The 15,135-nt window shown below is 55.5% G+C and overlaps 1 protein-coding gene and 1 long non-coding RNA gene across 7 annotated transcripts in view; one reads left to right on the top strand and one right to left on the bottom strand.

Annotated features, from left to right (window-relative positions):
- Positions 1-1,117: 1,117 nt before the first annotated feature.
- Positions 1,118-6,113, bottom strand: LOC131818339 (uncharacterized). 5 transcript variants are annotated; one of them, XR_009348787.1, is made up of 5 exons: positions 5,717-6,113; positions 5,212-5,365; positions 4,620-4,929; positions 3,693-3,819; positions 1,118-3,264 (listed from the first exon to the last, which is right to left on the bottom strand). It is a non-coding gene; the product is annotated as an uncharacterized LOC131818339 (long non-coding RNA). The 5 variants fall into 5 exon arrangements; XR_009348783.1 differs by having other exon boundaries at positions 3,693-3,743; XR_009348785.1 differs by having other exon boundaries at positions 3,693-3,743; positions 5,941-6,113.
- Positions 5,654-15,135, top strand: part of NDRG4 (NDRG family member 4) — a 40,868-nt gene continuing 31,386 nt past the window's right edge. Inside the window, exon 1 of one of the 2 annotated variants that reach the window (XM_059152701.1) lies at positions 5,654-5,794. Coding sequence is in view for 1 of the 2 variants with exons in the window: in XM_059152698.1 (XP_059008681.1) it covers positions 6,359-6,395 (37 nt within the window). In the remaining variant the exon portion in view is untranslated. Of the gene's footprint in view, positions 5,795-6,218; positions 6,396-15,135 lie in introns of those variants that run through there. The other variant, XM_059152698.1, reaches the window with a different exon arrangement.

Below are 15,135 nucleotides of genomic sequence, written 5' to 3'. Positions count from 1 at the left end.
TCATTATGGGGCGGAGGACTCTGCGGGACACCATGGCCTGGAGAGGGGAGGCCACCCACCCCTCCCCACCGCGGGCGGTCCAGCCACAGGGCCAAGTCCTCCCCAGGTGTAGGAATGGCACCTGTCTTGATTAACTCAAGCCTGGGTGGGGCTGGGACAATGACACTGCAGAAAGGGGGCCACTTCTCCCCAGAACTTTGGGACAGAGGCTCTTCCAGCCACGTGTGTCCTCTTTGGAAAGAAAAATGACACTGCCTCCCCCAGAGAGAGCATCTCAGCTTTCGTCTGCTTCCTGCCAGACTCCGGTCTATCTGGAGCTCCCTGGAGCCCGCAGGAAATCTGCTTCCTTCTGCCCCTTAGGGTTCCCCTGACCCCTAGAGCTGGATAGAGGACAGCCTGGAGGGCCACCCCACCAGCAGGGCTGCCTTTCCCTAGAACAATTCCTACCCTTGAGGGAAACTGAGGCAAGCTCAATTAGGCCAAACTTCGCTCTGGTCCTTGTGACCAAACTAAAAACATTGGTTCCTGAGATTGGGGCCAAATAGCTTACCCCCAGGCCTGCCTCGGTTTTTTCTTTTTTTAAGTTGCTATTTGAAATGATTATAGATTTATAGGAAGTTGCAAAAAAGTACATGAAGTTGCCAAAGGAAAGGTCCTGTGTATTCTTCACTCAGCATTCTGCAATGGTAATATTTTACAAGATCAAAACCTCTGGCTTTAAAATGATACTGGCACAATCAGGAAAGTGAGGGCTGGCAACCAATTCATCAGTTTCACTGAATGCCCCCCAAAACTTGCACAGGTGTGAAGACAATGAGGGCTTTTAGGCATGCCTTGTCCCCCGTCTGAGGATGGATGGGTTGGCATTGGCAGAAGACAGAGACCAAGTAGCCAGGCAAAACGAGGCTGCAGAGTGACCTTAGGAGGTCATCCAAGAGATGTGGGCAAAGCTGTCTTTGGGAGGATTGGGATTGCTTGCAACAAGCTTTCAATAATGAAAACTTGCTAACATCCTGAATGCCTAGTGATTGAGACTGGCCAAGGAGATAATGACACTCCCACACAGTAAAGATAATATAGCTATTGTGATTATGTTGTAGAAGAATAACTTTTATCGGGGTAAATGTTCATGATATACTGGCAAGAGGGAAAAAGAGCAGCAAAAATAATACAGGCAGTATGATTCTTTGGGGGATAACACACACACACACACACACACACACACACACACAAACTGCTGAAGGATATCAACCCCCAAGATATTAACATGTTAACACTGGTTATCTTTAGACAATGGCATTATGAGAGATTTTAATTTTCCTTCTGCATCTTATAAGTTTTATTAGAATTTTTAATTAGAATTCTTAAATTCTATTAGGACTACTAGAATTTTTAAATAATATTGCCAGATCCACCCTTTGTCTTGACGTAGCACAAACTCAGGCTCTGTGTGTCTGGTGAGACTTCCGGTGGGGGGTGGGGTGGGGAGGGGTCCTGCTGCCCTCTGGGGTGGGGGAGGAGATGGTAGGGTGTCCAGAGTTACCTGGAGAGCAAGAACTGGTCCTGCAGGAGTGGGTCTTTGCATGCAGGGAAGAAAGGGGGCAGCAACATTGCCAGTGCATGGTCCAGGGTGTCCCAGGAGCAGGGAGCAGGTAATCTGGTGCCCGCTGAAATTCCAGATCCAGGCTGAGGCCTGACACTCACTCTCACCCACTTCCTGGTTCTTTACCTTCTGCTCACACACACCCTGCATTCTCGACCTCCTTTCAGGAACTCCTGGCAGGGTTGAGCTCTGAGCCTCCCTGAGCTTTGTGGAAGGCCTGGCTGACCTAATGGAGGAAGGATGGGTGGTGTCTCCCCCATCATCCCTTTTCCTATCTCTATCTGCTGACTTTCCACCTCTCAGATGCCTCTTCCTCCAGGAAGCTCTTGCTGACTCCTGCAGGCCCCCACCATACTGCATGCTAACCTCAATCACGCATGTTAGCAGAGTTGGCCTAGTACCTAGATTATGGGACTCTAAGCTGGTTTCCTCCATCAGTGCATAAACCTGATCCGCTCTAGTTCACCAATGCACTCCACAGCACAGGTCTTGGCACCAAAGAGGCACTCAACCAACCCCATAAAAGAAGAGAAAGGATCCACTCTTCTCCCCCTGAGGCCCTTTGGCTCACAGTGAGTGGAGAGTGTGAGTGGGGGGTGGGGGTGGTTCCTGCCTCACCCTCCCTGCCAAGAGCGCAAGCTTCCGTGGCCCCAGGCTCTTCTGTGCCTCCGACCCCACCTGCTAGTTCTTTTACTTTACTTTCTACTTGCTCCAGTCATGGTCACGAGGGGACTGGAGAGGAATGGTGACTCAGCCCAATTCATCACCACAATGGAAAAACCCAGTCACCTGTCCTCCTGGCAACAGGACCGGAGCTGCCTCTGCGTCTGGAAGGGCAGCAAGCCATACTGCTTTCAAGGTCCTTTCGTCTTTCACCTGCTGAAAAATCAAAGACTTGAAATATGGAGGCGCACCACCGTGGACACTGTAGACCTGCAGCACCGTGAATCTCAGCAACCTGAGCTGCTGTGTTCCCTACACGGTGGCCTCATCGCGGCTTCACATGTGCCCTGTGGTCGGAAGCGCACACCGTCAGGCTTTTGGCCACCAGCACCTGAGTTGCCCTTCCTACAAGGCAGAGCCCACCTCCTTCGAGAGGATCACAGAGCGTCTTCTCCCAGCCTCCCTTGCAGCTTTGGCAGACGACCTGCTCTGGGTGCCTCCGATTAGACACGCACATGCTTGACCATGATTTAGAAATGAATGGCACAAGGAAGACAAGGCCACATGGGAGACCATGCTGACGAGGACACAGAAGCAGCGGCAGCAGCACTTGAGGCTTCAGAGGCAGCCATGGTCCCGCTGGATGGAGTGTCTGGTGTCCTTGTCCATGGGCAGTGCCAACTGCAGCAGCTGTGCCCACGGATGGCAGTGGTGGCTTTGACACCAGACCAATGCTGCCGCATTGGGCCAGAGCTGCCTGCCCTCCTTTTGGCAAAGGCTTTTCTGCTTCAACTGGCCATCGTCAGGCTCTATTTGCTGCAGCTGCCGAGACTGCTGCATTAGCTGCAATTTCCAGATGGGGAAACAAGACTCAGAGGCATCTTCAGAAAGGCTGTGTCTCGTCTCCAGCAGGGGTGCAGGCTGCTCTCCTGCCCATTTTACAGATGGCAGAGGGGAAGTCCAGCAAAGGCAGTGACTCAGGCAACACCTTTCAGGTCCTTAGGAGCAAGGCCAGGGGATGCGTCTTAGAGGCCCCAGTCCCAGCCACCAGCTTGGCCCTCTGCCGGGCTCTGCCCTCCTCTGTTCAAAGCCCTGCCATCTGGCCCGTCCTCAAACAGCACTGCCTCCGGCACAGTGTGTTAAAGATAAAGGGAGCCCAAGAGCAGAAGGGACTGAGAGCTGGCCCTTCTGCTGACTCAGCAGGGACTCCTCCTTTCCTGGCATGACTACCATCCCATCCAGAAGGGGCCGGGGCCCCCTCTACTTGCTGGTTCCCCAAGTTAAGCACCTATGTTTGGTGCAACAGCCCCTCGCCTCAGGGGTGGGGAGTAGGGGTTCTTGCAATTATATTTCTTCACCATCAATTAAGTATCCACTTTTAAGGGTTCAAACCTGTAACCTACCCCACCTGGGGTTCATGAATTACCTGAGCCTCCTGGATCGTGTGTCCCAGTTCAAGGCCATGGCAGATGCCATTCTGCACACAGACAGACATGACATAGTGTCAACGCTTTTGTTAGGCAGCACTGAGACCCTCCTGGGGCCTGTGTTCCCTTCAAGGAATTCAGAACAGGCCCCATGAATTATGTTACTAGAATATCCACAGTGAGGTTTGTTTGATGACTAGGTGTGAATTTATTAAAAAGGGCAGAACTCAGGGTAGCCTGAATCTCTAATACAATCATAACAATTTAATCATCAATAACAGCAACTATTCAGTGATCACTTAAACCACGTGTCAGACCCCACATTAAGCATTTTCTTTATGAGCCATCATTTAACTCTTTTTTAAAGATTTTTTAAAATTTATTTGACACACAGAGAGAGCACAAGCAGGAGGAGTGGCAGGCAGAAGGAGAAGAAGTCCTCCCACTGAGCGGGGAGCTCAACGCGGGACTCCATCCCAGGACCCTGGGATCATGACCTGAGCCAAAGGTAGAAGCTTAACTGACTGAGCCACCCAGGCGCCCCCCCCCATTAATTAATTGTTACAAGAACCCTCTGAAAGTTCATCACCCCAATTTCAGAATATGGCACGAAAGCTCAGAGAGGTGAGTAGTTTGCTGGACATCACACAGCCAGGAAATTAACCACCCAGCCTGTGCTCTTAAGGACTGGCTCCAGACTTGTATATATAGAACCACAGTCTCCTGGATGTTTTGGTCACACGGGGCCACTCTGTCACCACTGACATCACCCATCCCCTTCACAAAAGTGGAAGGTGAGAGGCAGGGATTTCCCCAAGGTGAGCCCCAGGGCTGTAAGGAGAACCCAAGTTTGCTGCCTTCCATGTGATTCTTATACTGTACCCCAAGCAGGAGCATGCACCCCATCTCAGGCGGCCAAGTCTTACCGGTTTCTTCAAGGCAGAAGAGTCAGTTCAATGCCCTGGCAGACTCCAACATAGCCTGGAGCTGAGGGAAAGCCATGACCTTAGCCCAGACGAAGCCCAAGCCAGCCCAGACGAAGGGGAGGAAGTGCTGTAGGATCTTCTTGACCTCCCACCCAATGTCATCCTGGATCTCCCGGATGACTGGTCCAACTCACTGGCTCTGCAAAAAAAATAGGCTGGAATCCCGGAGAAGGCAGATCCCTGAGCAAGGTCACCAGCAGGGCCTCAACAGAGCCACCTTGCCGTCTCCACAAGCACTGTTCTGGGCTGTCTTGACCAAGTAAATTCATTCAGGTCATTAGATTTCCATTCTCCCTACAGTTGGACTCCATCTAGGGGCTTTGGCGCTGCCTCATTTGGAGTGACAGGTGAGAGCAACGTCACTGGGTCAGACCAGAGTCAGCCTGAGGAAGACAGGGCTGGGCCAGTTCCCCTCCCTGAGGAGAGCAGAGACGCTGACACTCTGAGCGGGACCCTGGGGGCCCAGAACACCTTTACCGGGAGATCATCACCCCCCACGAGTTCCCCCAAGGAAACCCTGGGGCTCTGAAACCTGGACAAGGCTCCAGGGCCCCTGAGCACCAGGTTCTTTCCGATCCCCCAGGGCTTTTCCCGATCGGCTCCCAGGAGGCGGCGGGTGGGGCCAAGCCGCCGGGGCTGACGGAGGCTGCTGTCCCCACCGGCTGGCCAGGCTTCCCCTCGGGAATCTAAACAAAGACGGACACAAGGTCTCCCCCCTTCCCCGGAGCCCGACGCCGCGCGACCGCAGGGGGACAAGCGGGGTGCGCGGGCGGGGGCCTTCCACCGCACCCCGCGGGCACTCAGCGGCGGGGCCCCTTCCCCCCCGACGCCCGTTGGGCGCTCCCGCCACCGCAGGAGGTGGAAACCCAGCGCCCCGGACCGCCTGCGGCGCGGCCAGCCCGCGGGGCCCAGGCAGCCGGCGGAGCGCCCACGCCCGCCACACCCACGTGGGCACGCCCCCCGCGGCGCACCGCCCCCAGCCCGGCCCCCGCCCCCCGCAGCGGCAGCTCGGCGGAGGGGCTCCCGGCTGCCCGCACCTGCACCCGCGCGTTGGCGGCCCCGGCGCCGAGGCCCCGCTCCCCGCCTGCGCGTCTGTCTCGCTCATATCACCCTCGGTGAGTCGGCGGCGCCCTCGGCCCTTCTCCCCCACTCCCCCCTTGCCGCGGCGGCTGAGGCCAGTCCACCCACCCGGAGCCTCCTCCCCGCGGGCCCCGAGACTCGCCAGCCGCGCGCCCCTTCGCTCCCGCCACATTTTGCTTACGAGAGTGGCGCCCCCTCCCTCCTTTCCCGCCAGGCTTGGGGACCCCCCGGGTGTCGCGGTGGGGGAGGAGCGGGCGGCAAGTCCTCTTTGTTAGGGCTACAGGCGCCGGGGCCCCCCGCCCGCCGCCGCCGGGAGTGTCACCCGCACCCACCCCGCGCGCTCCCTCCGCCTCCCGGAGCTTACCCCGACCAGGTGGCGGCGCGCGCCTTTTAGGGGTGCGCGGTCGTGCAATTGGTGGATTTTTTTAACCCGTTTTGGAGGGAGGGGGAGCGCGGCGAGGAGGGGGGGCGGCGAGAGCGCTCCTGGCTCCCGGCAGCTCCGCCTGCCTCGCTCCTGGCTCTCCTGCTGCTCCGCTCCTCGCCTCCCGCGCTCCTCTCCCGGCCCGGCAGAGCGCGCTCCCCGACGCCGCAGCGCGGAGATGAAGGTGCTGGGACACAAGATCGAACTGCTGACAGGTACCGCCGGCTCTGCCCGCGGCCGCCCCGGAGCGCGGCCCTCGCCGCCCGCTACTTTCCGAGTTGGAGCGGGAGCCCCGCGCGCCGGCCGGGGTTTGGGGCGGCTCGGGCTCAAGCTGGAGGAGGGGGTGCGGTTGCCAGCTGATTCCAAGCTTGTGCGAGGTCTGTTCCTGTGCGGAGCCCGGCGGCGGGAGAGGACGTGGGGCTGTGCTCTGCCTGGCTGTGCTCCAGCCCATGGGGCCGGCGTTTCGCCGGCCGGAGCGTGGGCCAGGGGAGTGGCCCCTTGGAGTCTCCGACTAGCCGAGCACTAGTCAGGTCATCGAAAGGGAGCTCAGAGCCCCTGCCTTCCATTCAGTGTCCCCTATAAAAAAAAAAAAAAAAAAAAAAAAAAAAAAAAAAAAGCTCTCTGGGCTCTCTCCCCAGGACCCCTGCCAAAGGCCTCTTATTTCCTGCTCCGCCGCGACGATCTGAGCGCCTCTCCCTAGCAAGAGAAGTTTCTTCCTGGGAGTAGAGGCCAAGTGGTCTGGGAAGTGGGAAGCGAGATGGGACCGAGCTGGCGGGGACCTTAGGCCTTGGGGCCCCGTGGAAACCACCTCCAGGTTGCTGTGGCTGGAGATCAACAGAGGTCGCTGGGTATGCCCAGAAGTGGAGGCAGAACAGAGAGCAGGGACAAGGGAGCTGGCATCTGGAAGGTGGGAGAGCTCTCCCAGGCATGAGGTCATAGAGACTCAGGCAGGGGGAAGGGGGCTAGAAAGGGAAACATCCTGGACCCCCCTGCCCCAGTCCCAGGGCCTGGATGGTGGAGGTGCTCAGTCAGTGTGAACTGGGGGGGATCTGTGTCCTGTACCCATCCTTTGGCACCTGGCAGGCTTTGGTTCCTGACCTCCAGGACTGAAACCGTCTGGTGCAAGAGAACAGAGCACAGGAACCCTGGTACAAGACAGCGAAGGGGGCAGCAGTGTGGGGGTGCACTTAGGAAACAGGTTGGAGTCTGAGGTTGCTGGAGGGAAGCAGAGAGATTTGAGCGCATGGCAGTGTTTGAACTGGACCCTAAAAGACCATTTCTGTTACTGGAGAGAGAGGTGGCATTCCAGGCTGCAGATGGAGAGACCTGCTCATACACAGGCCCTGGGAGTGATGCGGAGGGGCGGGCACAGGGGGAAGGAGGTCTGGTGCACTTTCCGGCTGTGAGGGAGAGCTAACTCACCTGCAGCTCACGACAGGCTCACAAGGGAAGCCCTGGAAAATCTGCCCAGGTGCTCAGCGGGGCCACCTCTGAGCCCAGTTAGCCACCGGTGCTGGCCCTCCCCTCCCTTATGAGCTTTTCCCTGTAGAGCTCACTTGAGGCCAGCCAGCCCACAGGACTTTAAAGGGAACCGCACAGGCCACTGCACTTGCTAATGCCCTTGAGGGAAGTTTTTACAAGCCTGTGGGTGTTGGAGCCCTACATGGAAGGCAGAACTTCTGGATCCTCCCCTTCCCGTCTTTGGCTTCAGAAGGACCTGGAGGAAGAATGCTCTCAGGAGGCATGTGTGGGGGCTCCAGTGGGGGGTCCAGCTTTGGGGTCCTAGGGGCAGTGCGCTGTTATCTCCTGAGTACTGGGGTCAGGGCCCCTCCCTCCCTCATCAGACAGGCTTGAGCATTCTGGCAGACTCTGTAAGCCTCCTCCCCCGCCCTCCCTGCTGGCCAGCTGGAACAGGATCCCCTTAGGCACTGTCACACTGTTGTTGTGGGTCACGGGCCCCCACCCTTGCACCTCTCACCAGGGCCTGAAAACCAGTGCATCCCTTCACTCTCTGCCTTGTGGTCTTTGCAGCCATTCCCCCAACCCCTTCCCATCCTCTTCTTTGTCCCACAGACAAGTGTTCAAATCCCAACCCCACTGCTCCCCAGCTTAACCTCTCTGACTTCAGGTTTCTCCTCTTAGAGATGGAACTTCTGACCCCTTCCTCTCTGAGAGTCATGAGGCTCTCTGAGGTAGCACAGGTGAGGGGCCTCGCCCCAGTGGGCACCTCTGAGGCTTCATCTTCCTTCTGGTTCCTTAATCTTTGCTGTTCCTGTAATGGAGAGTCCCCCCCACCCCTTCCCCTGGCTGGTTGGCCCCTAGGAAGTTTGGTTCTGTCCCTACTCCACCTTACCCTGCTCACCTGCGTCTGTGAGATTTTGACCCGCCTCTATCGTTGGATGATGAGCAGGTCAAGGTCAGCACAGTGCCCAGTTTATTGTGGAGGCATATAGCAAGTGCCCCATAATTGTCGGCGGAACCCGGGCACACCTAGCCTGTCCATCTGATATGTCTCCAGGATGTCTCCAGGATAATTTCTTAGAGACCTGTAACTCCCTGCCCCCCACGTCAGCATTAGCAAATGATTCATTAAACCTGTTGGCTGAATGCCTACTTCTCCAGCTTGTTTATAGTTTTCACATTCTCCCCGTTTGTTAGTATGCCCATTTTCCCAGTGAGGTCAGTCCCTTCATACAGCTGGGAAGAGGGGGAGCTCAGCTGCGGCCCTGAGTCCTGAGTCATCCTGTGTGTTCAGACTGCCTGGCTTCTGGCCAGTCTCTGAGCTGCTCTACACTGCTCCCATCTGTAAAATGGGATCATCACAGCACCTACCTGCTCGTGTTCCTCAGCAGTGAGCTGTGAGAACAGGCATGAATGCTGAGGGCAGTGTCCGGCAGGCAGTCAGCAAATGGTAGTTGTAGGGCTGATGTCCCCAAGTTTTTTCCATGTCCTGGGGTCTCGTCTTCTGGAATGTTCCAGTTCTTTCTCTGGCTTCTCCACACAATCCTGATTGCCCTGAGGTGTGCCCCTGGGGGACTCTGCTAAGATCTCAGGTTCCTGTCACATGGGACAATTGGGGGCACAGCATCTGGAGTGACATCACAGCTCTGACATCAGGTGCGGAAAGCCAGGTGCCCCTCTCCTGTGGGGTCAGGAAGGTGTCCGGAAGGTGTCACACGGAGCCTGAGCATGTCTATTTGTTGCAGAGAGAAGTGGGTGGTAGGGGCCGTTCTAGGAAGTCTCACGGAGGACCGATGCCCACGGTGACCAGCATTTTCCAGACGCCCTCGGTGTCTTGACGGGTGGGGAGGGCAGGGATTTGGCGACCAGAGAATGTAATGTCAGGCTCTCATTTGTTTTTCTCAGCTCCTCAGAAAATTCTTAATTTCTCTGAGCCTCAGTCTCCTGGCCAGCAAAATGGGAATAGGGGCCGTCCCTCATGACCACCATGAAAAGGAGCCCAGGACACTGCCAGGCCCATGCACAAACTTGCTACCATCCTCGAAGGCAGACTCTCCGTGCCTTTTGTGGTGGGGGCAAGCGGGCCATCAATCTGCTTGCACAGAAGAAGGTGATGGCTCGTGTGCATTTGTTCGCAAACAGTATGCCTCCAGGGTGGCTTAGAGACCAGAGAGAGCTCTAACAGGGCGGATTTGGGACCCTAGTGTGGTCCCTTGGGAGCCTTGATATTGGATGCTGGAAGTGGCTTAAAAATGCCCAAATTTAATCACTTGATGTGTGATTAAAAAGCCAAACTTTTGCCTGTTCTGTCTGGAATTTCAGTGTCGTTTTAATGCATGGAATATGTAGTCCCACACAATTTCGTAGACGACCTTTAAATAGTGTTTGAGTCTTGGCAGGTGTGTTGACCCACATTTTACATGTGGGGGAAAATGAGAAGCATAGATTTATCCCAGGAGGCTGAAAATAGGATCCCCAAACCTCATCTCCCGTTCATCCATTTCAGCAAACGTCGCGATTTCGCCGGGGCGGGCAGGGGAACTGCAAGGGTGGGTGCGGGGGACACCCAGACAGGTAGGGAGGCTAGTCTGCAGGCAGAAGAGACTTTAGAGTTGGCCCAGGGCCCCAGTTTGGGGGAGGGGCAACTTTTATGAAGGGCACTTGGCAGTGATGTATCAGAAGTTCAAACACATGTGTGATCTGTGACTCAGCAGTTGAATTTTTAGGAACAAATAAAGATGTGTGCAGAGGTGTTTGTTCAAGGATGTTTATCCTGTAGTTGTTTAGAGAAGAAGAAAAAAAAAAACGGAACAATGTAAGTGCCTAACAACAGAGAGGATAAATGGATGCGAGTGCCGTCCTACCAGGGAAGCCCAGCAGCTGCAAATCATGCTACCTAAGGTGATTGGGCCACCTGAGCAGACGTTCCCTTACATTCCTAATGATAATGATAACAGTGATGACAGCTCACACCTGTACGGCACTTGGCACGTGCTGGGCCCAGCCCTGAGCACTTTCTGTGTATTCTAACAACCCTTGCAGGCACGCGCTATTATCTCCTCCTTTTTAGAGCTAAGGCCGATGAGGCACAGAGAGGTTAAATAACTTGCCATAAGTCACACAGATGGTGAGTGGCTAGCTGGAATTTGAACCAGGATATCTGGCTCCAGAGTCCCAAAATATGTTTCCAAACAGTGCAGGGGTTTTTTGTTTGTTTGTTTGTTTTTAGAAAAATCCCTCTTCAGCATGTTGATCAGCAGTGAAAAATGATGAAAGGGCATAAGGAAAAATGTCAACGGTGGTTTCCTCGGCGAGTAGGGATTCTATGTGCTTTTTACTTTTTTTTTTCTTTTCTGTGTCTCTGACTTTTCTCAGGGAATGTGTGTTACATGAAACTCGAGTTCTATTTTTAAAAACTAAAAATGAACAAACGCAGAGGGGAAAGTGCTAAATGCTGGGATTCTGATGAAATCAACCCAGTGGGAACTCAGAGGAAGGGCTGAAGTCCAGGGCTAGGGAGGGGGTGTTCTTGGAAAACTTGAGGGCAGAGCCGTCCTTCAAGGTGGATACTGAAGTCGGTTTTCCGTAAGTGCAGGGAGGAGAAAGCCACCAAAGTCACCCGGGGCACAGTCAACAGTCAGACGCACACAAGGACGGCCAGACCACAGCACGGGCGGGGGATGCGTTAGGTGAGTAACGGCTCCCAAAGATACTCAGATCCTAACCCCTAGATCCTAGAAATGTTACCTTCTAGGACAAGAGACTTTGCAGGTGTGATTCAGTTAAGGCACCTGAGATGGGGTCATTCTCCTGGAATAGCCAGGTAGACCCTAAATGCACCACATGTATCCTTACGGGGAAGGGGGGTGGAGGGGGATTTGACTGCAGAGTGTGGAAGAAGGTGACGGGGGCACCCAGACTCCTCCCTTGCATGCTCCTGGCCTTGAAGGTGGAGGACAGGCCATCTGTCAAGGAGCACAAGGAAGAGGGTTCTAGAAGCTGGAAAAGGCAGGAAAGCAGATTCTCCCCCTGGAACCTCCAGAGGAAGAATGGTCCTGCCAACACCTTGATTTCCGCCCAGTGTGATGGAGTTTGGATTTCTGACCACCAGAATGATACGATGATAAATAAGTCTTGTTTAAAGCTTCCGAGATGGTGGTGATTGGCTAAAGCAGCCCAGGAACCCAAGTCTGGCGTGCAGAGCCGACTGGGAGCCTCTGCAGAGTCTGGCAGCATGGGGGGGGGGGTAGACAGACCGTGGGGTTGGTTGGGGGAAGCTGGTTCTGATCAGCCCCAGCCCTGTGGCCCCTTGTCGTGCCGGCAGGGTCAGCTGAGAGTGCCGTGATGCTGTTCTGTAAGCAGAAGACCACCCCATGAGCATTGACACGAACCCCTCTCTGCATGGGGACAGAGAGCTCTGGTCGTAGTCATCAAGCGCTCGAAACCCCATACCACAGATGAAAGGCACGCTCCAGCCAGAGCGATGGCACATCGTAAGCCCCACAACAAATGCCTTGGAGGATCTAAGTGCTTTTTCAGTTCACCTTTTGGGAGAGACAAGGCCAGGCAGGTGCTGTGTGCCTGGTGATGCACCCTGTCTCTGGCAGGTGCGATGGGGGGACCCTAGCCTCCTGGGGGACTCTTTCTGGCCTGTAATCTAGTTAGTCTGGTGGGGGGGGGGGCGGGTGGTTCCCATAGCCAAGTCCGCAGTTTGTAGCCAGGATCTTGTTCTGTGCAGCCGCGAGCGTTTCCTGACACTCTGCTCTGGGGGCCGGGCTTGAGGGTACCCGAAGTCTTCCCTGTGTTTGTGTTGAGGAGTAGAGATGGACTGCTGGGGCCCAGGGCCTGGGAGTGGAGCAGGGAGGCTAGCTGGATGTCCACGAGGCTGCCTGGAGAATCCCGTCCACCCGCTGCCTGGAGAAACCCTGAGTCCTTGCACGTGCTTTCCCTCGTGCCTACGGTGAGAGCTCTCAGCCCACCTCTCCCAAAGGCCTAGCCACTTCCAGAATATTTGCTGGCATCCTGGGACAGGGTGGAGGGGGCTGTTATGGCCACCCAGAAGTCCCTTGCAATCTGAAGTGGTCATCTAGGAGGCCTGGAGGCCCCAAGGTGTGCTGGGCTGAAAAAGCCCTGAGCAGCTGGAGTGGACCGTGCCGATGTCATTCGAGTGTGGAGATGAACTCCTGCCTCCAAGCCTGTGAGCCTCCCTTCCCCGACCCGGGCCCCGCGGCCCCTGTGTGAGCACTGGACCATGTGGGGGAGAAGACCGTAGACGTTGTGTGAGGACTCTTCTTTGCAGAAACTGAACATAGAGTGACACCGAGGGGACTGGGAGTGTCTGTACAGCACAGTGGACCCAGGGCACACAGGGCCACCAGACTCTCTCCCCTCCCCCCAACTCCTGCCTGTTCAGTCCTTTGAGCTGGTTAGGTTCTAAGTCAGGCCCTGCCTCAAGACGGCGAGATGACGGGGGTGCCAGGGTGGCTCAATGGATTAAAGCCTCTGCCTTCAGCTGGGGTCATGATCCCAAAGGTCCTGGGGTGGAGCCCCGTGTCGGGCTCTCTGCTCAGCAGGGAGCTTGCTTCCCTTTCTCTCTGCCTGCCTCTCTGCCTGCTTGTGATGACTGTCTGTCAAATAAATAAATAAAATCTTAAAAAAAAAAAAAAGATGGCAAGATGGCGGCAGGCTCGCAGACCATCCTTCTCATCACCTCTCTACCCCTAAGGAGGCCAGCAAGGGCCTGGCCCTGACTGGAGCTCACAGCCCTTCCTGTCTGTCTCTGAGGCCAGGCCCTCTGTTGCATTCACACGGTTCCCAGCTCCCGTCTCCTGCCTCACGCCTGCTTTCCCCTCTTCTCCTTTCTCTGGGCTCAGTCACCCCCTAGCTGGCCCCATCCCGTCTCATGAGTTTGGGCCCCAACTCTGTGGTGATGTCAGCAGCCCAGACAGGTGCAGCTACATCCACTCAAGGTTACACCTGTCCCCAAGCTGTCCCCCAGCCTCTTGTTCCCAGCTGTCTTCCTCCAGTAGCTCAGAGCAAAACCCAAGTCACTGTTGACTCCTGTCCCTCCCTCATGCCTCACGTCCAGTGGCCCACAGCTCCCACCGGCCCTGCCTTGAGGACGCACCCAGAATCGGAGGACTTCTCCACCTCCACTGTCACTTTCGAGTCTCTTCTGGATCTCTGCAGCTGGTCTCCGTGTTCCCACCCCCATTTCTGCTCCACACAGAGCAGGTAGAAGGTGTCTTTAAAGTTCCAGAAGGCTCCAGGGCCCCTCACTCAGAGAAACCAGTGTTCTTCCAACAACATTCAAGGCACAATATGGTCTGATGCTCCTGCCCTTACTGCTCTGTCCCCAGGTCCTTCCCCGCCACTGCCCCTCCAGCCATGCCGGGTTCCTCGCATGTACCTGCACTCGTCAGGCAAACGGCTGCCTCAAGCCTCTGCCCTTCTCTCTGCCCTGAGGGCTTCTCCACATCCGCAGGGCCCTCTCCCTTACCTGCGTGCACCCTTCAGACCATAGCCCCCCAAACCTGCCGTCTGGTCCCTTCTCTGACACCGCTTCCTCAGATAACTTGGCGCATCTGACACACTGTGTATTCATTTACTCAGACATGTTGATTGCTGCTTCCACTAGAAAGTTCCCCAGAGGTAGGATGTCTTGTCTGTAATGGTCTCCAGTGCCTGGAACGGTGCCCAGCATACAGTAGGTGCTCAGTCAGTATCTGGTGAATAAATGAATGCAAAAAAGACTTTGGTCTGAGCCACGTGTCTGGAGCTGTGGTTCTCCACACCTGAAGCCCATGGGTTGAGAATAGAGCAGGGGGGATGTCTCCCAAAGAGAAACCAGGTGCCATGACGAGAAGAAGGGACCTAGGTATTGAGTGGGTCCATGCTCAAAGGCCCCTTCTGGAGACGTTGTGTCTGGAGTGGAAAGACGCTGGGAGTCGCGTGGAGTGAGCCCTTCTCTGCTGGGGGAATGCTGTTCCTGGAAACACTAATGCATGACGGCATTGTGGGGGGATCGGGGCTTCCTGTGGGAAAATGCCCAGGAAGAAAGCTTCTTACTCTCTCTTTAATTCAGACCATATTGCAGCCCCTTGAGCTGGACGAGGCTTGTTGCCTTAGCTTACCTCTTTAAATCTTGCACAAAGATCCAGGACAAGTATATCTTGGTTTCTGGGAAACTTGCCAAATGAGGCAGATACACAGCTGAATTCAAGCACTGGTGTTAAATCAGCTTGAGAATCTGTGGGGGAAAAAAAAAAAAAAAAGCCAAACTGGGCTTTTCAGCTAATTAAGGTAGGTCATGGTTACCCATATCAGCACAGCTACTGTGAGCCTATGAGGGATGAGGGAGAAGGAGCTGGCTCACTTGCTGAAGAGCGACAGAGAGGACTGCTTCATGGATTATGCTGCCCACAGGAAAGGGGAAGCTGCAAGTTCTGGCTGAGTTCTAGCATCCCCCTGATTTCCTTTGGGCAAGCCCTTTCC

The sequence above is a fragment of the Mustela lutreola genome, chromosome 16 (genome assembly GCF_030435805.1).
Source record: "Mustela lutreola isolate mMusLut2 chromosome 16, mMusLut2.pri, whole genome shotgun sequence".
Classification (NCBI taxonomy): Eukaryota; Metazoa; Chordata; class Mammalia; order Carnivora; family Mustelidae; genus Mustela; species Mustela lutreola.
This window is presented reverse-complemented; position numbering and strand designations above follow the sequence as displayed.